The sequence below is a fragment of the Cibotium barometz genome, chromosome 39 (genome assembly GCF_041138505.1).
Source record: "Cibotium barometz isolate CiBa-2024 chromosome 39, ASM4113850v1, whole genome shotgun sequence".
NCBI lineage: Eukaryota > Viridiplantae > Streptophyta > Polypodiopsida > Cyatheales > Cibotiaceae > Cibotium > Cibotium barometz.
This window is the reverse complement of record NC_141084.1, coordinates 20984867-21005268: the sequence shown is the minus strand read 5'-3', so window position 1 is coordinate 21005268 and position 20402 is coordinate 20984867. Positions and strand designations below refer to the sequence as shown.

The following is a 20402-nucleotide window of genomic DNA, read 5'->3' as shown; positions in this document are numbered from 1 at the left end:
CAGTCGACGGGTCGTCAAGAGCGCTTCGCTTCCTTTGCCAGGTTCGCTCGCTCACTTCGCCGTGTGTTAAAGCTCGCCGTCCAGCGCTGACAAGCCTGCGTGTGAATCGCGTTGGGTTCGCGCAGGCCTCCTCTTTGCCACGTATTCGCCTTAGGCTGCGAATAATTCATCACCCGCCTTCGCTCCTTCGCTCGTTTGGTAGCCTTCGCCGTCGAGCGCTAAGTCGCCTACGCTCACTTAGCTGCCTTCGCCTCACTTTGTGCACCAGCGCTACACGTATAATTGGGTTTCGCCTAGCGCCAGTTGAACAAGGCTCTGGTTCGCAGCCTGCTTGGCTGCTGGGCAATGGGGCAGCCCACGCTGATGGCTGGGCAGCAGTTGAGCCAGCCCACGCCTACTGGCTGGGCAGAGACCAGAAAAAATACAGGCAGCTCCAAGAGAGATTCAGCAGGCGACCAGCTCCAAGAGAGATTCAGCAGGCAGGAGCCATCAAGGAGAAGAGGGAGGGACCAAAGCTCTGATACCAGTTGATGGGGAGAAAACCAGAATTAGGGTTTAGAGTTCATTCATGGGAGACATACACAGAGAAGCAAGGGAGAGAGAGTTGTGGGGATAAGTCAACTCATCAATCAATGAGTGTGTGACTCCCCTATCACACATGTATATTGCACTAGTACACATAGTGCACTTAGTACATTAAAAGTACTAAGTGTACTATGTACTATAACTTATGGGCTTGTACACACTATAAGGGTGGGCATAACGCCTTTACCCCAACATCCTGCATGAAAAATTCACTCTTCTTTCCATTAACAACCAACCTACACTTTCGACTTTGGTCAAATGCTCACGATGCTCCTTCTCCGAATGAGAAAACACAATCATATCATCAAAGAAGGTGCCTACGAAAGCACGGTGGGGTCGAAAAATCCGATCCGTCATCCTATTGAAGGTCGCTGGAGCATTCGTAAGACCAAGAGACATGACCAAGAACTCATAAAGTCCAAAAGTTGTCCTGAAAGCTGTCTTGTGCACATCTTCTGGCCTGCTGCGAATTTGATGATATCCACTCTTCATATCAATGCGACTGAAGTAATCTGCTCCTTGTAACCGATCCAAAATATCATCGATTCATAGTATATAGAATCTGTTCTTGATGGTAATCTTATTCAGTGCCCTGTAATCAATGCACCAGGAATCAAATCAATCCCATGATCCTCGGGCCTCGCAGGCGGCAACTTCCCTGGCAAAGCCTTTGAAAAACAATCTTAAAAACTTTTGAGAAAGTCCAATCTTTCCTTGTCCAACTCAGACAAGTTAGAATCTGTGGTATCCTGAGTCTCTTTAACAAACACTAAGTAAACAGAAAGATGTTTCTTTATTAAACGAGAAATGGCCGAGGCCGACACAACTGGAATAGATTCCCCTTTAAGCTTTACATCAAGAGTGTGTTCCTTATTCTTGTGAGATTTTCCTATTGAAAGTATCTACTACCGCTTTAACCTTATGGCACCAAGGCATACCCAACAAAACATCACAACCCTCCAAAGGCATAATGTAGAAATCATCCTCTCTGTCCGTGTAAGTATGCACACTGAGACGCAGTTTCCCAATGATCAGTGTAACCTCAACCGAATGTCCAGGACAAGCCAAAGTAGCCTCATGCAACACACCCATCTCCTCTGGTTTGATGCCCAGCTTTGCTGCAAGCTCGGGGATGATGGAGTTTGCACGAGCCCCAGGATCGAAAAAGATCAAAACCTCCTAATCTCGAAGTCTTCCCCATGCTCTGCACAACTCTGAAAATGCATCCCCTTGTTTCAACCCTATCAAGTCAAGTACTAGTCCAGCAAACGATTTCTGTTTCTTTGCTTTAGGCTCTTCTTGTGAGTCATCTACGTTTTTAAGTGCTCTCTTCGAACACCTATAGTGCCGATGTCCCTCTTCTCCACAAGAGAACCATTTGTTGCCAGCTATAAGCTCTTTCTTTTCTTCATCTGTTCTTTGAGATAAGGGCTGAAATTTTCTCTTCTTGGATTGCCCCTTCTCTTATGGTTCAGTGTTTTTGGTCTCCTTTGACACCTTTGCCTCTTTTGATGCTTTCTTGGAAAAGAGACGTTGATCCTTGAATCCTGACATCTGACCAATAAGCATGGCATATCCAGTCTGAGCATTTTCTATCATCTGAGTCATATTAATGACCTTTGTTTTAATGCAATAATCACGAAGCTCCTTGGGTAACCCACAGCAATATGTCTCTACCTGCTCAACCAGTGACACGGGCCTAAAGGATGTGAGGGTAGCAGAGCATTCTAAAATTTCTTGTTATATTCTTCCAGATTGCTACAATCTCTGGAATCTAATCGATGCCAAGCTGTCATAACATCCACCTCAAAAGCAGGTGTCAACCATAAAGAAGAGAAGATTTGCTTGAACTCCACCCAAGTGCTAGGTGCTATTCCTTGATGAAGAAGTGTCGACCACCATTGAAGAGCATTTTCCATTAGGAAAGAAGCTGCCTTCCGTGCCTTAGATGCCTCTGTGAAGTTTCCACCAGGAAATGCCACATCAAACTATTGAATGAAGGTGAGAGCCTTCAAACGATCCTTTGCACCACTAAAAGTATCAAACTTCACTGCAACACCACCCTCTTTATAATCTTTTGGCTTCTCGCCTTGAACAAGATTATCATATGGATGTGGTTTGAGAAAAGAATTACCCACAGCATTAGATCCCATGCCCATCATACCACCTCCCATACCAGGCATACCAAAAGCACTTCCACCACCACCACCACCACCACCACCACCACCACCAAAAGTTCCATACATATCTCCTGGCATACCTCCATTCATACCTGGTTGCAAAGAACTCACATTTACTTAATTTAGCATATAGTCGATTCTGTCTTAAAATAGATATGACAATCGTGAGGTGTCTGACATGATCCTCAAGAGTACGACTATATATCAAAATATCATCCAGGAACACCACCACAAATTTCCCCAAATGTTCACGAAAAAGATCGTTCATCATTTGCTGGAAAGTGGCTGGAGCATTGGTTAACCCAAAAGGTAATACGAGAAACTCGTAATGGCCATTCCTAGTCCGAAAGGCGGTTCTTTCGACATGCCTTTCATGAATACGTATCTCGTGATAGCCAGTCCGTAAATCTATCTTCGTGAAATATTTAACTCTTGCTAACCAATCAATCAGGTCATCTGATCTAGGGAGAGGATAACGGTTCTTAATGGTAAGCTTGTTCAATCTCTTGTAATCTATACACATTCTCCAGGTATTATCCTTCTTTCTCCTAAGCAACACAGGTGCACCCCAAGGTGATTTACTTGGACGGATCTGGCCCATTCTCAAATAATCTTCGAGTTGTTTAGCCAACTCATCTTCCTCAGCTTGACTCATCCTGTAAGGTGGAATACTGACAGGATGAGCACCAAGGATCAAGTCAATACGATGATCTACTGCCCGTTCAGGTGGTAAACCCGATGGCAGTTCCTTAGAAAATACATCTTGAAACGAATCAAGTATCTTTTGTAATTCTTTGGTTTCAAACACACTTAATTCATTCACATCCATGGAAGGGATGAGAAAAGAAGAAAGTGGAATCAATACACAATGGAAAGCGGTATACAAAGAAGAATCCATTATATTTCCAAAATCAATTGTATTTACAAGAGGTCCCTAAGAGGGATGAATACAATCACCTAAAATACTATACTTGGTGTCCCTATGCTGAAAAGAAAAAATATGACTAGACCAATCTATCTGGACTTCAAGAGTCTTAAACCAGTCAATCCCTAATAACAAGTCTACATTTTCCAGATGCATTACATAGCACTCCAGAGTATCTTTGTAGTCCTGAATCTGGATTGGAAGCATCTCCACCTTGCGATCCCAAACTTGCCTTCCCGCAGGTAGACATACCTCATAGGTATGGTCGCTGAGTGTCGTATCAAGACTCAATTTCTGCACAAGTTTGTAGTTAACAAAGTTATGCGAACTGCCAGGGTCTAAAAGAATGTGAATTTTATGGCCATTCACTTCTCCATAAACTCGGAGATAAACTCGGAGAAGATCATGCAAGCCAAATACTTTAGAATTAAACAGACAATCAGAACAAGTACTAGGGCGAGAAAGTAAAGTAATTGACGTACTTGTCAAAGACAACTGGTTAGTTGCCTTTAGCTTGGGTCCTGCTGCGTTCGTCTTGGTACCCTTTTGCTTTGGGCACTCGTTACGCATGTGTCCTTTTTCTTCGCAGATAAATCAACGTCCTTCCTTCTTGAGCTTTAAAGCCCTAAGGAGTCGTTTCTTCTTCGCTGGTGTCGAACTGGAACTCTTCGAAGGTTGGTCCGAAGACTTTCCTTCTGTCGTGTTAGCCATAGGTGCGGAGAACTTTCTTTTATGCTTGTTCCCCTACTCGGTAACAGTTTTCGACTTGGAAGAGACCATCGTATCATCATAGATACGAGCTGAATGAATGGCCTCGTCCAATGTTTTACATTTGTTATTTTTTACCTGTAATCGGTACAAGTCTGGTAAACCAACTACGAAAAATCCCAAAAGCATCTAGGCAGCCACATCTTGAGAGAGAGATTGAGAAGGAATTCACCCAAAGTGACTATTGGTGGCAACAGGTGGACATTGTTAATAAATATGACTCCAAGAGAGGTGGGGCAAGAAGATTTCGTTGCTGATATTGTGGTCTGGAAAGAGGTGGCTATCCAAAGCGGGTTGAAGCCCATTTGCTTGCCTTGCCAAGGTTTGGCATAGGTAAATGCAAGAAGATTGCTCTACCAAATGCACAAAGAATGGAACGCGAAGCTTCACTTCTTCCCCCTCCACCAAATACTCGACGCAAGGAGCATACAATAAGTGCTCCAACTCAGTATTCAGCTTCTCATGGAACTTCTGGCCATCCACCCACTTCTTTGCATACCGCATCATCTCTTGGGAGTGGTGGAAGCTCATTTGATATGCCTACACATGCTCCTTCCAAAGGAAAGGCTAGGCAATCCACTCTTCGCACAACATGGCATCCACAAAGAAAGACACAGGTTGATGCTGCTGTAGCACGTTTTTTCTACTCTTGTCGGATCTTTTAATGTTGCCCGCTCACCATTCTTCAAAGAGATGGTGGCTGAAATTGCAGCATTTGGTGGTGCATACACTCCACCCTCTTATGATGCCTTGAGGGAGAGAGTGCTTGAGAATGAGATAACATCCATCAATGAAGCCATTGCACCTGTAAAGGAGAAATGGAGCACGTATGGGGTCTCTTTAATGGTTGATGGGTGGAGTGATATACGCAGCCATTCATTAGACGGCGTTCTTGTAGCATGTAGAGGGAATCCACTCTACATAAAGTCTCCAGAAGTTGGGGTGAGAAAAAATTGCTCCTATGCTATGTGAGTTATGGAGTGAGGTTGTTGAGTATGTGGGTCCACAAAATGTGGTTCAATTTGTTTCAGATGGTGAGAGTACTAACAAGGCAGCAGGGGCCTTATTGGAGCAAAGGTACCCACACATTACATGGAGTCCATGCGTGGCATTGTCTCAATAACTTGCTTAAAGACATTGGAAAGGTGCATTGGGTAAAGGCCACCATTGACACAGGCAAAGAGGTGGTTTCTTTCATAACCCACCACCATTACTCTTTTGCATTATATCGCAAGTTTGCAAAGAAAGAGTTATTGAAGAACTCCGACACCTGCTTTGCATACAGTTTCATGATGCTTCGTCGTCTCTTTCATGTGAGACTAGCCCTAAAGCAGATGATGGTGATGGCATGCCCTGATTGGGAGTCGTGGCCTACTCATAGGCAAGCACTTCGGCAGCTTTGCTATGCTACTATTACACAGGATGAGTTGGCCTTCTGTAGAGCATCTTCTCAAGTTATGTTGGCCGATTGTTAAGGTTTTGAAGCATGTGGATGGAGATGTGCCTTACATTGGGAAGATTTATGAGGCCATGGATCGGATGGTTGAGAACATCCGTTTGATAGAGACCGATGTAGATAGAAGACGAGTTGGAGGATCTTGCAGTAAGTAGATGGAGCCAATATGATTCTCCACTACATACAGCTACCTATGTGCTTGATCCAGAGTTTCAACACAAGGAGAGACGGTGATGTGGTACGTGGTTGGAATGCCACTTTGCAAAGGTTGGTTGGTACTCCAAAGAAAAGACGCAAGGTGAAGTATTAGCTTGCAAACTACCGCAACAAAGAGGGAATGTTTGGATGGAGTGACGCACAACATGACAGGTTGAAAGCTGAATTTTAAACCTTTATTTAAATCTATCATATGAATCTTTATTTCATGTTTGAAGTGTAATTGTGGTTTTTCAAATTGTCATGTTGTAGGTTTCATGTTGATGCTGTCACTTGGTGGGAAGACTATGGTGCAGAAACGCCAGAGCTTCAACACCTGCCCATTCGTATTTTGGGACAAGTGTGCTCTTTATCAACTTTGGAGCGTTTATGGAGTACCTTTGGTCACATACACTCAAAGAAGAGGAATCGCCTTGGAGCAAGAAAGCAAATGAGCTCATCTTTGTTAATGCAAACTTGCGTTTACTAACCAAGATGAAGCATGAGTACACGCATGATAAATACATTGGCTTTCATAAATGAGAGAGAGACACGGACTCCATCATTGGTGATGTAGTTGAGAAGGCAGAGGGCGATGGTCAAACACATGAAGATGACATGGAAGAAGCTCCACCAAAGGAGGAGCATGAGGAGGAGCTTTAGGAGGATGAAGCTATTTCTATAGCATAGAAGAGTCTTGAGGATTCGGGACTCACGACTCTAGAATCTAGAGTCTAGACTCTAGAGAGTAGCTTTCTTTGACATTTGATTTCACTCTTTTTTGTAATGGCTAGTCACTAAGGACTTGGTCTTGACTCTTGATTGAGTGATGGATTTAGCTTATTTTGTGATTATGCCAAGTTCTAACTTCTAAATGCTTTGATTTCTCATGCAACTTTAAAGTTTAAAATTGTAAAGTTTCAAATCATGATTCATAAACGTACAATGTAGTATGTACACTATAGACTTTCCCCATACCCCCCCTCTTAGGATAACCTAGGATGATGTGACGTTTCAGTTTTCCCCATCCTCAAAATTGTCGTTTCCGTTTTCATCTCCGTTTCCCCGTGTTTCCCATAGCTATGGTCTTAACACCCTTTAGCACATCGATGAGATCCACCGAGACGTCAGAAAACTTGTCTCTGTGGGTGGAGTATGCCTGGCATATACCCACAAAGGATCTGATGTCAAACGCAGTCTGTGGTACTTCCCAATTGACAATCTCGACCACCTTGGCCAGATCAAGTCAGATGCCCTCGGCACTGATAAAGTATCCAAGGTAGTGAACCTCGAACAAATAAAATTCCGACTTCTTCTCATTGATGTAGAGCTCGTTGCTTTCCAACAACTTCATGAATTTCTCCAAAACAATGTCATGCTGCTCAACGGTAGCTGAAAATACTAGTATGTTGTCCAGAAAAATGAACACACTTTTCTATTAAGTCCCTGAACACACGCATCATCATGCGGTTGAATGTGGCTGGGACATTCATCAAGCCAAAAGGCATGACAACAAATTCATAGTGAACCAGCTCCGTACGAAAGGCTATCTTGGGAATGTCCCCCTCAACAATCCTCACCTGCAGGTACTCAACTCTTCAAGTCGAGTTTCAAGAACACCTTAGCCACATTCAACCTCTCGAGAATGTAATCTATTCAAGGCATTGAGGACTTACTCTTAATAGTCAGCTTACTGAGTGCACGATAATCGACACAATCAAGAAGACCCATCCTTCTTCTCGACTTCAATTCTATTGCCTTGGAAAGGCGCTATGGAAACTTGATCGAGGGATCCGAGCCTGGGAGGAGATCTATTCTGTGTTCCTCTGGTCTGGAAGGAGGGAGCTGGAGAGGAAGATTGTCTTGAAGAAAAATCTTCTTAAACTTGTCATGGAGAACCTGGTACTTCTCTGAAACCCTAGCCACCGTCTGGGCAGTCTGGATGTAAATCATCGCACACTGTGCGTCTTTCTTGATTTCTCTTTTAGCCTGTAAATGGCTTATCAGACGAAAGTTCGAGACTTTAGACACATTCCAATTAATCACGAAAGTGTGCTTGTCCCACTTGATATCTGGCTGAAACTTGTGAAACCACTGAATGCCCTGCGAAGGATCCTAGAGGGTGTTGACCATACGGTGCTCAGGCTCTGGGTCGCGGAAGATACCCACACGTGCATCGTGAAAGATATTGGAACAAGGAGTAAGAGTTGTTTTCTGGATTCGGGCATAGATCTGGTTGGTTGACCTTGTTGGTCCTCAACAGATGAGTTTATGACTCTTTTATATGGATCTCTTGGTTGATCTTGCTAATCTTCAATGGAGATTCCATTCTGATTTTTATAAGTGAAAATATTGCCGGGTACTATGAGCTAGGAACTATCGAAAAGGCCCTTGAGTGGACAAGTGGTGAGCGTTCTGGTTTGCCAATGATGCCATAGGTACACCGATGAAGGAAAAATGGGCACACCATTCAAGATGGTAGTGGAAGCTGGACTCACCACTGAAGCAATGGAGGTTGGGGTGGTTGTCTGTGGAGTGGTAGCCTTGTTAAGGCACTCCCTAGAACTGTGTCCTTTTGTATGACAAAGGAAGCACCTACCCTCCTTGTACTGAGCTATCTCCTCAGCACTCAATTTACCACCGGTCTTGCGTGCCTGAGCTTTCTAGTCTGGAGTAAGCTTGGGCGCATTGGTCGAGTTCTTGGAGCCAGAGACTCCCGTGCTCTGTCTTGGGAAAGTCCCCGTCTGGTTCTGGCCTTTTCCGCCCGAGGCAGTTGCCTTGGGAGTGCAAGGCTGGAAAGTCGAGGGCTTTTCGCCATTATGATTCATTTCGGCGCTCTGCGTAAGCGAGAGTGCATCTTTGAAGGTGACTGGTCTAAACATACGCACCTCCCGAGTTCCATTGGATTTGCGTGTCCAAGCCATAAAGGAGCTGTCCTTTCTTGTCCTTGTCGGATAAGCCTAACTGCAAATATAAGTTTAAAATCTTATTGGCAAGTTGAAGGACTAGTTGCGCGTTTTGATGTGTTTCCCTAAACTCATCTTCGAGTCGCTCAAGGTAATGGGGTGGTAGAAACCGCCGCTTAAGGTCGAGGACAAGCTCGTCCCAAACATAAGTTGCCATACCTAATCTAGTGTGGACATAATCCCACTAGGTCCACCAAGGAGTAGCCTCACCTTCCAAATACCAACTAGCGAAGATCACTCTGTCAGTATCACTTTTTCTAATTGCGGCAAAATATGCTTCAAATTGATGCAACCAGGAATAAAGAGTTGTGGGATTGAGTTTACCATTATACTTACTGAAGTTCATTTTCTCAGAAAAATGACTCGAGGAAGCCGCTGGTGTCATTCTTGCGTCCAAAGCCACAAGGTATCTTTCGTGTTCCACGCATTGCCTCACATCCTCTTGTGCAACAGCACGGGCTACTACCGAAACGAAAGGAGAGAGAGGAGGAGATGGAAAAAGAGGAGCTGGAGAACAGGTGTGCTTTGCCAAGGCCAAGATCTGCACCTTTTGCAGCTTTGCTCTTCCAATTTGGTACCCTTTTCTGCGATTGCTTGCATCATCTATTGGAACATCTGCAATACACTCATGCCTGATGTCCTAGATGGATTGCCTGGTGCAATTTGATCCCAAGGTTGTCGTTCTCTCGTCGTCGTAGCTCGCCATAACAGGAAAATGCACTTCCTTTCCGAAGCACAATCTGACCATCCACTAGTGGGGGAGGCTAATGGAGGCTGAAAACCAACCGTCCTTCGAGGGACAGGAGTCACACCGAAAGGGGGTAGTCCGCCAAAGTCTAGAAACCAACCACACGAGCGAGAAAAAAAAATTGTTTCATTTTTTTTCCGCAATTTTTCTATCTAAATCTTCACACTTGAAGAAGGCTCTAATACCTATGTACCATGTGGAAGCTTCGGGGTCAAATCGATAACTCCAATGCTTAGAATTCAGCAATCTTTCACGACGAATATAACGTACAAAATTGAAGTACATGTGCAAAAAAAATAGAGAGAGAGAGAGAAGAGGACACAGTATTGGGTCCCAAATTCTCTCTGTAGAGCCCCCACTATGAATGGTGTATTTCCTTTATTAGAATGATGCAAAACAAAAAATAAAGACTAAACTTGACCTTCTTGGCTCAAGTAAACCTCTGCCCTTGACCTTCAGCTTTCACCTTGCGTTAGCTTCTCCCTTGGCTATCCGAGCCCTTGAGATGGCTCAGCACTTTGTGAATGATGAGATGATTGACTGAACTCCAGCATTGGGTTTCTATGCCCCCTCATGCAACCAGTCAGCCAGCTTAATAATCCTACAACACTGGCCGATAGGCTGGCCAGACCCTAAGGCTGGCTGACAGCACATTGGGCTATTCTTGGATCTCCTAGCCTTCTCTAGGGTAGCCTCAAAGGCCTTCCCATGCACAGTGCAAGGAGTTTTACCTCTAAAACTCCTTTTCTGGGGGAGCCAAACGGGCTGCCCCCTCTTCTATATGCAACCTAAATGCACCTACAAATGTCTGGCACCTGGTCGCAAACCAATCACTCAAATCACCTGATATCATTCCAGAGGGAGACTCACAATACGAACTGGCACTGCTTCATGTGCAAGACAATGCACACCTTACCTCGGACGCATAGAGTGGAACCCTAGCTGACTCGTCCCGGACTAGGCTCACATGGGACCAGTTTCCACTCCAGGTCCTGCACCTTCTTGTTCAAATATGTCTACGTGGCATGGCATCCAAGTTCAGGATGCACGTGACACTCGCTTAGTGAGCCCAGTCCGGGACATGTCAGGCATGAGCTACATAGGTCAGTCTCCCAGAGTGTCACGTTAGTCTCTTAACTCACTGTGGAGAATTCAGCAAGTATTCATCATTCAGGAGCATGTAGATGTCAGCCATCGCAATAGATGCATTAGAAGCATGTAGTTGCACTTCATGTAGAAGGGGGGCCAGCCCCTAGGTGGGCTAGCCTTGCAAGGGCGTAGCTAACCCCCTAAGCTCAGCCAATAGCCTTTTTGGAGGCTAATGAGCAGTCGGCTAGGTCCTTGTGGACTTGCGCCCAGTCGACCAAGTCTGGCAGCCACCCGACCAACCTTCAAGCAATCGAGTAGCATTTTATGCTAGCCGTAAACCGTTGCTACAGCCAACTAGACATTTTATGCTAGTCGTAGCATTTAATACTAGCCGACGGACAGTAGGGGACACCCAACTTGGACATATAACAAGGCAAGGCCTGTTCAATCCCAAAATATGCAGGTACAGCTCAGAGATTATCATTAGAAAACAAAAATGTATGCTTAGGCTCTTGCTCGTGCATACTTAAAGCCATACTTGTGCTCTCAGCCTAAGGCAAAGAAGCTCAGTCTCTTCAAGAGTATTCAACACACCTACCCTTAGTCTTGGGTCGGTGTATCTCTCTCGAAGACAGCTTCACAGTCACCTAAAGCTTATGCACAGTTCTGCCTAGCGTTTGGTCGCTTTGTCCTTGCATTTGGCGGTCAATCAGTTTGTTCGTCCGCTCGGTCTTGTGGACACAGTTCAACTTGTATACAATTCTCCAAAAGAAGAAATCTTGCCTAAAGGGGAGGGACCCCCTTCGGTGGGTAATTCAGGACACCATCTGGTGTCATCTCTACTACATCTATTTCAAATTTATGAATGTTCTTTCAAGGATTGCTAGAGACTTCATGGATTAATAATTGGAATTGTAAGCTCTCTAAACAAGATAATGCAAGAAAATCTCTCAATATTGGTTGCTACTACTAAAATCTCTATAAACCCTAATTCAAAAATCAAGAAAATCAAGATCAAGAAGTTCAAAAAATCAACAGTAAACTGGATTAGCGTTTTTGAAAAAGAGTGTTTAATGCAAATTTGAAAATGATTAATAGAAATTCCTTTGCTAATCTTGTCAAACAAGAAATTAGGAAATCTAAAAACTACGTGAAAATCAATTTCGAAAATGATTAACACTAATCACTCCCTAAGCAAGGATCTAAGCCAAGGGCTCTGATACTAATGCAATGAAGGTAACCTAAGGATTGCACTCATTAGCATGGAGTACACACATGTCCCACTCATCATAAGGAGTAGCACCTATTAACATGCTACGCTGATCCTGGAAGACTCTTGGCCTCAGAGCACATGATACCAAATGTTTCGGAAACACTTTTTATAGGAGGCATTTTAGGAACACCTCGAAACTAAGCTCCCTACCACGACACCTAGTCTTCTACCATCTTTTGAAATGTAAGATCAACATGCAAAGGCTCTCCATTTGTAATGCTTACATGCTCATGCCATCCACCAAAGGCAATATGGACACACCTACAGTTTTGTGTTATAACATGCACTCTAGAATTCAAGAGCTAGCTCCATGTCCGTGACACATCAAGTAGTGTAACTATTTGGCCCTCCTAGCTCTATTTCAAATGATAAAACCCTTGCCCGAACACTAGACAGGTGGAAGAAGGCATGGAAACTATCAGAATACGCAACGGAGATGATGACCAGATCTAGGAACACGAGCAAAAACGCATGCAGAAAAAATACAGCACGAGAGAGAGATAGAGGCGTGTAACTCTGCTCTATATACACAAGAAGATCCCGGAGTATGATACAAAATGGAATGGGAGGCTCGGGGCCTATTTATATGGCCCCATATACCAGTCGGCCTGTGCTACAGGCAGCCGACTGGTCCTGAATCTCCTCGACCAGCATATGCAGCCAGTCGGCCAGTTGTGAGGCAGCCGACTGGACATCCATGACCTGCAACAGCACTCGGCCAGCTCCAAAATGGGAACACACACATGCTGATGCAGTCGGCCAGCAACTAGATCCTCCTGCCAACTCAGGGCTGCCTCCCAAGCCACAGAAAAATGGAAAAAAATAGGGGAAAAATACGGAGAGTGGGGAAAAATGAGAAAACACCTCATAAGGGCGGGCACACCCACAACAAAGGCCCTGGTGTATAAAAATAGACAGGAGATGACTTCTAACACCCCCTCTCAGCTCCTGGCTGTGAAACCAACCACAGGGAGCTGGGGTGCCGCCTGAGCAAATCCTGAGATAGCGACTTCGTGAAGAGGTCTACCGTTCTGTCCTCCGTCGAACAGAACTCTAGCAAGATGTCAACAGCAACGATCTGTTCACGAACACAATGCCTCTGGATGACCATGGGTTCCACCAGTGGAAGCCCAAATCTGCAATGCAACCTCAGCATCCTCACCACCTCACAAGCAGCATCACAAGCAACCCGGTACTCTACCTTTGTCCGCGACAAGGCAAAAGATGACTGTCTCTTACTGCTCCAAAAAAAACTGCTCCTGGGCCTGAAGTAGATCTCCTCGTGTCCGGATCTCCTCCCCAAACTGAGTCACTCCAACCGTGGAGTCGGACTCCATCCAACAATCCCCCTCCCGTGTACAAGAGTCCATAATCCTTCGCATGCCGCGCAGAAACCACAAGAAACGCAATCCTGCCTCCAAAAGAGTCATCCGCAACCATGAGCTCCACTGCCTCATCATGAAGCTCCCGTCCAATCTGGTGTCCATCAACCAGATCAATGAACCATTATGCTTCTGAGTCAAAGAGGCATCACACTGCTCACAAGGATCAACACCTATTACGGTGCAAAAACAAGTCCTAGAAACCTGATGAAGACCACCAAGGCCGTCTGAAACCTGTCACCCACCCCCTCTGAATCCGGAACCACAAAGCCTGGAGTATACACCTCCTTCTGCAAGTAATCAACTACCACCTGCCTGGCTTTCCGAAAGGTCCCCGTGGAAAGAACATCCTCATCTACAGGAGGTTCTTTGTCCCGAATACTACGAGACATCAGAGCATAAGTGACCTGTTCAATTTCCTCTGACTCACGAACACAAGAACCACCAACATCAGTACTGGAGAGTTCCTGCCAACTGCTGCCATCTACTGGCAAGCTATCCACCATCTGGTCCCGAAAAGCCTGCACCTGCAACGTATCCACACTTAAGTGGCAATTACCAGACTGCCACTCATCACAAACCTGAGGACCTGGGAGAGAGAGTGCTGAAAGCTTGTAAACTCCATTCTCCACTCCGCCTTCCCAAACCACTTGGCCTGTTGTTTTGTCCCAGAGAGCAACAAAATGCTCATCAAACTCCACCCGTACGCCAGTCTTGCAAACCTGATGCACTGACAACAAATGAAAACCAAGTGACGGAACATACAACACCTGGGAGGAATGCTTCCCCCCTCTGCCATCGGGAACTATCTCCATCCTGCCCTCACTGTGAACTGGGATAGTGGATGTATCCCCAGTAAGAATGTGAACTGGGATAGTGGATGTATCCCCAGTAAGAATGTGACCAGAACACCCGCAGAGATCCTGTAAACCGGAACGGGAGAAAGTCATGTGCCTGGAAGCACCACTATCTAGAATCCACTCCCGAGTATCCATTGCGGAGAGTCTTCCAATCTCCTCCCTGCCTAAAGAAAATGAAACATCGGTGTCCACCACCTCCAGGTGCACAAAAGCCGGAGTCTTTATGATTGCTGCTGAGGAATCTTCACCCTTCTCGATCTTCCGCTTGGGACACTGCCTCCAATAGTGGCCTCTCACCACAATCATTACAGGTCCTCTCTGCCTTTAGTTTCTCGCGGTCAGTAACGGACTTCTTCTCAGAAGACTTCTCCGACGAAGCCTTCCCTCTGCCCGTGTTACAGCCTTTCGACCGTTGGCCAGTTAAGGCCTCCGAACCTCCACCCTGAGGAGGGTTCGTGAATCGTTCCTCCTGGTCCAAGACCATGGGCACAAGCTCCTCCCACGTGATGGTGCTGAGCCTGCCACTGGTAATCAAAGACGAGTAAAATGCTGAGTACAAAGAGGGCAAATGTGACAGCAACGTTATGGCCATGTCCTCTGACGATATCTCCTTCCCAGCCTGAAGAACTTCCTGCTGAAGAGCTTGTAGATTGTTAATATGCTCCCGCATCGTCGACAACTTTGCAGGGTTCATAACCCGCATCTGTACTTCCAAGGAAATCCTCTTCATGGGCGATACCCTGTTGTAAAGAGAGGCCAAATGCTGCCATATACCTCTGGCCAACATCATATGCTTTACATGATTGATTACCTGCGGTGTGCAGTTGAGAAAGATAAACGAACGGACCCTAGCGTTGACACGATCCCACATCTGTGTCTGAGCCTCCCGGTCCTTTCGGATCGACGGTAACTCCCCTTCCTCTACTTCCGGCCGTAGAACCCCAACAACGACGAAATCAGCGAGGTCGTAAGACTCCAGAACAGATTCCATCATGACCTTCCATATGCCATAGTTGCTCCCGTCCAACTGACGATCCACAGGGAATGTGGGGAGTGTCGGGATCTTCACATGCCTCTCGGCCATCTCAAACAGATCTGCCATTGCGGGGATGTACTCTGAAAAGGGTGGGTGGGTGGAAACAAAGAAGAACTAACGTCTGCAAGTGGCTGTCCAGCAAATCAGCCCGCCGTCCTCTTGCTTCTTCTCTTCCCGAACAGTCCCGTACGGTCCACCAATCAACAACACAACAGTCCCCCTCTTGCTCACACAAATCCCAAGAACTATCTAGAGCCTAGGCTCTGATACCATGTCAGAATACTCAGCGGAGATGATGACCAACCAGATCTAGGAACACAAGACCAAAAATGCATGCAGAAAAAATACAGCACAAGAGAGAGAGAGATAGAGGCGTGTAACTCTGCTCTATATACACAAGAAGATCCCGGAGTATGATACAAAATGGAATGGGGGACTGGGGGCCTATTTATATGGCCCCATATACCAGTCGGCCTAAACTACAAGCAGCCGACTGGTCCTGAATCTCCACGACCAGCATATGCAGCCAGTCGGCCAGTTGTGAGGCAGCCGACTGGACATCCACAACCTGCAACAGCAGTCGGCCAGCTCCAGAATGGGAACACACATGCTGATGCAGTCAGCCAGCAACTGGATCCTCCTGCCAACTCAGGGCTGCCTCCCAAGCCACAGAAAAATGAAAAAAAATAGGGGAAAAATACGGAGAGTGGAAAAAAATGAGAAAACACCACCCACAACAAAGGCCCTAGTGTATAAAAATAGACAGGAGATGACTTCTAACAGAAACGAGGACCATAAGATTTGCTCAAGAAAAAGCACCAATCTTGGTCGTAGAAAAAAACCAAAAGTCAAATTGAGTTGACCGTGAGCCAACATTGGCAAGAGGAGACTGAGCTAGACCAAAAAGCTAAAAGCCGCTCAAGAAAAAGCACCAATCTTGGTCGTAGAAAAAAACCAAAAGTCAAATTGAGTTGACCGTGAGCCAACATTGGCAAGAGGAGACTGAGCTAGACCAAAAAGCTAAAAGCCGCTTTTTCAAAACGCAGCTCCAAGGCCAAAAAGCAAGGCCCTAAAGTTAGAAAAGTAAAGCTAAAGAACTTTGACAAAAGTTGAGTAATATTTTATTATTAAAAAGCAAAACGAGAAAAAGACAAAAGCAAAAGCATGGACAAGATTTTGGCGAAAAGGAAGGCCCTCATAAAGTATAAAAAGGCTTGACCTCCCTTGTAGCATCATGAACAAGCTCGTTGAAAGGTGATGGCTATCATCAAAGCTTGAAGTTCAATTTTCTCATCGTCAACATCAAGTTCGTGGGAGAATGCGAGAAGATCATCATCATCATCATCACTTTCATCGCCACCTCCAGGCTATTGTTGTTGTGCGCAACCATCTGTACATGTCTCAGCTCTCTACCAACCTACACCTGTCCCAATCAGTGCTGCACTGCCTTGTAGTAGACGCCTGCGCCACCTTGTAACAGCCGCCTGCTCTGTTGCTTGTGCGCCAGCCGCCGTCTAAATCCCTACCATCTAAACCTTATGTGCGCCATCCGAACCTCTGCTGCCCTTGTTCCATGCCGTCGGCTGCCACCAACGTTGCCACCCAGCCAGCAGCTAGCGCCGCCAACCTGGCCACCACCTATAGCACATGCGTTGCCTCTGAAGCATCACCTTCTGAGCACCGCCTCTCAGTCGCCTACAACCAACACTGTCTATAGCCGGCTACTATTAATGCCATCAGTATGTTGCTGTTTTTTGTACACCGCCTAGCCAACTACCTAGCCGCCATCAGTTGATAGCATTGACGCCTATTGACAGTTCTACCGCTTCCCGAACACTCATGTGTTGCCCAAGCAACGGCACCACTTGCTGTTTTGGGCACTAGCAAATTCTATTATGTCGCCCGTAAGATTAATCCGGTTCATACGCTCTTATATGGTCTTGTGTGGATTGTCCCTTCTCAAGTTTGGACAACAAGATTGCCGTTGATCATCTTATACTTCAACATCTACAAGTACCACTTGTGTACTTCAAGTACGAACTTGGACTTGGAACTGGACTTGAACCTCACTTGGATATTGGACTTGGATTTTGGAACTTGGATTTGGAATCAAGATTTGGATTTGGACTTGGATTCACTGGATTTGGAATCAAGATTTGGATTTGGACTTGGATTCACTTGAATTCATTGGATTTGGATTTGAATCTAGAACTAGCCCGATGAGAGATTCTTGTGGGTCATCCCCGTGGTGTGCTCGGCATCAGAGATCTCGTGCCTTAACATCGACCTCGACATCAACTTGGATATACTACATCGGCATATTTGTTTGCTTTTGTATTCATTGATGTATTGATCCTAGCCAACGTGCCCACCATGGATTGTTCCTAAATAAATTCTTGAAAGGGGGCAGGGCCTATTCCCCACTCAGTGTGGTGTACTGTGCAAGGTTCCCTGATCCCTTCTCTCTCTCCCCCTCTCTCTCTATATCTTTATCTCTTGGATATGTGGTTGAGACTGTCACGGCATGCCCCACTAGGCTTACAGGTAGACTACACAAAGACAAAGTCAACATAATGAAGAAAAAGGTTACAGCCATCAAGCCAAAAATCCATGCTTCACAAGCACGGATGCACTTAAGATTCCACGACAACACGCTTAAAACAATTGACACCGATTTTGCTCATAATTCAACACATGTGGAAAAGCTTCACAAAACTCGTACAGATTTCTCTTTGGTACAGGACCAACTCTCTTTCTTGACATCTCTGCTTGAGTGGAGTGAACTTTGAGTATGGGAAGTGAATGGAACTTGTGAGATGGAAAAGAGATCGACATAAGAGAAGAAGAGAAGATTGCTTGAGGATGTGCTAGGTTGGAGGAGAGGAATTGTGAGAGAGTTGGTATGTGTCCAAATGTTTCCATAATATCCACTTGCCACTATTATCCTGTAACACCTAACCTTGATCGAATTTTCTCAACATGCGCTAAGGAGACCCTTGACACACAAGGCTTATTCATTAAAATCTAGCTTGAAACTTCTATCAATGAGATAGAAAAAATCTTGCGATAAAATGACTTACTTGCCAAGAAGCCCAAATGCAAACCCCGAAAGCACAACAAACGTCCCAAATGCCATGAGTGGGATGTAAAGATCCGGAGCATTTATATCAAATATGGGGGGCCTGAATGTCAATCCACCAGCTACCTGCTCAGAAATCCTGGTCCAGTGACCCTACAAAACCGACAAAACCACAAGCGCAGTGAGTTCCCCTCCACAAAAATAAAGCAGAAGCAAAAGGCCCTCTTTTGAAGTGCTGGAGATCAAGCGCACGCCCCCTTGTGGGCAATAGCCACTCGGGCAAAGACCCACTGTGCTCTTTAGCTCCTCACTTGTTTAGAAATTACCTACTGAGATGAACACTACACATCTAAGAAGCTCCGCTTTCAATGCTTGGTCACATGGTGAAACATGGTAAGACTAACCCTACCCTGTGCAGGAATGGAAACAGTATGACTTTCAATTTGTTCTTCACATACTGATCATTAACTTGGAAGTAATACTGCACATCTTGGCCAGAGAAGTATCTGTTAATCTGCAAGAAACAAAGCAAGAAAATACAAATCTGGTGTTAAGGTTGGGGTTGGGTAAGGGTTAAAGTTAGGGTTACGGTCAGGATAGAGGATACACTTGGAAGAAACCACATCTGATAATAAGGTTAAGTATCACCAAAGCTGGTGTCAGGGTAAACGATCACCTAATCCTTGCAGGACTTTGAAAAAAAAAATCTGCTTTTAGGGCTACTAGTGCTCATTGGAAGAAAACTTTAGGGTTTGAAAAAAAAAACATAGTTTCCGGTTGGTGGAAAAGATTATAAACCGTACGTTGCTCTGCACATATTGCCGTCCAGTTCCAAACAGCTTTTCGCCGTATGCACCTATCCCAGTTCGCAAGATGTCTGAGCCCGCGCCATACATGAGAGGGTTAGGAACAGGACCGGGCTTCTGCACGCCTCCGAGCTCATCGTACATAGGTACCTGGCGGAGATCCAAGGCAATGAAGAAGGATTAGGGTTTGCAATGAAAAACACAAAGTTAAGGTCTTCCGAACACAGATCTGACAAGCCTTTCTGTTGTTAGGGCAAAGAAAAGAAGAGTAAGAGTCACCTGCGATGGCAGAGTTTGCTGCCAAGCCATGCTTGCGACGACGCGTAGGAGCACCTTCGTGTAAACGGCGATTTAAGTACATTATTATAAAATTAAGGTTAATAAAATAAACTAGTATTGCACCCGCCCGTTTGCTGGGGCCGACCAAGGTTCCAGAAAAGAACTATTCCTTCTCTACAACCATCTCTCTCTCTCTCTCTCACACACACACAAGCACATGCACATGACCCTCTCCCTCTCTCTCTCACACATGCACACATATACACACCTGCTCTCTCTCTCTCTCTCACACATGCACACACATATACACACCTGCTCTCTCTCTCTCTCTCTCTCACACACACACACACATACACATACATGCACACACTCCCTCTCTCTTCTTACACTCTCCCCACACATAGAAGCGCTCTCTCTCTCTCTCTCTCTCTCTCTCTCTCTTTCTTTCAATCTCTCTCTCTCACTCACTTACACACTCTCTCTCTCTCTCTCTCACGCACACATACACATATGTAAATATATAGTATATACAATATTATGTTTTAGATACATAAACCTATACATAGACACATATACTTATACATATATACATGTATTTAAAAATATAAATACAAACATCGACATAATTTAATTAATTTTGATTAAATTTTAATGTGCGGAGATGGTGATAAGTTGTGGTCACTTTTAAATATATAGATAGATATATCACACACATATCTAAACACACACACACACACAAACATATATATATATATATATATATATATATATACAT

General features: G+C 45.1%; 1 protein-coding gene across 2 annotated transcripts in view; it reads right to left on the bottom strand.

Annotated features, from left to right (window-relative positions):
- LOC147615857 (uncharacterized) overlaps window positions 1–19769 on the bottom strand; it is a 31171-nt gene extending 11402 nt beyond the window's left edge. Inside the window, exons 1-4 of one of the 2 annotated variants that reach the window (XM_086778464.1) lie at window positions 19628–19769; window positions 19346–19498; window positions 18952–19056; window positions 18544–18695 (exon numbers count right to left, since the gene is read on the bottom strand). In XM_086778464.1, the coding sequence (XP_086634590.1) occupies window positions 18544–18695; window positions 18952–19056; window positions 19346–19498; window positions 19628–19657 (440 nt within the window). In that variant the 5' untranslated portion in view covers window positions 19658–19769. The remainder of the gene's footprint in view (window positions 1–18543; window positions 18696–18951; window positions 19057–19345; window positions 19499–19627) is intronic. The other variant, XM_086778465.1, reaches the window with a different exon arrangement.
- Window positions 19770–20402: the final 633 nt, after the last annotated feature.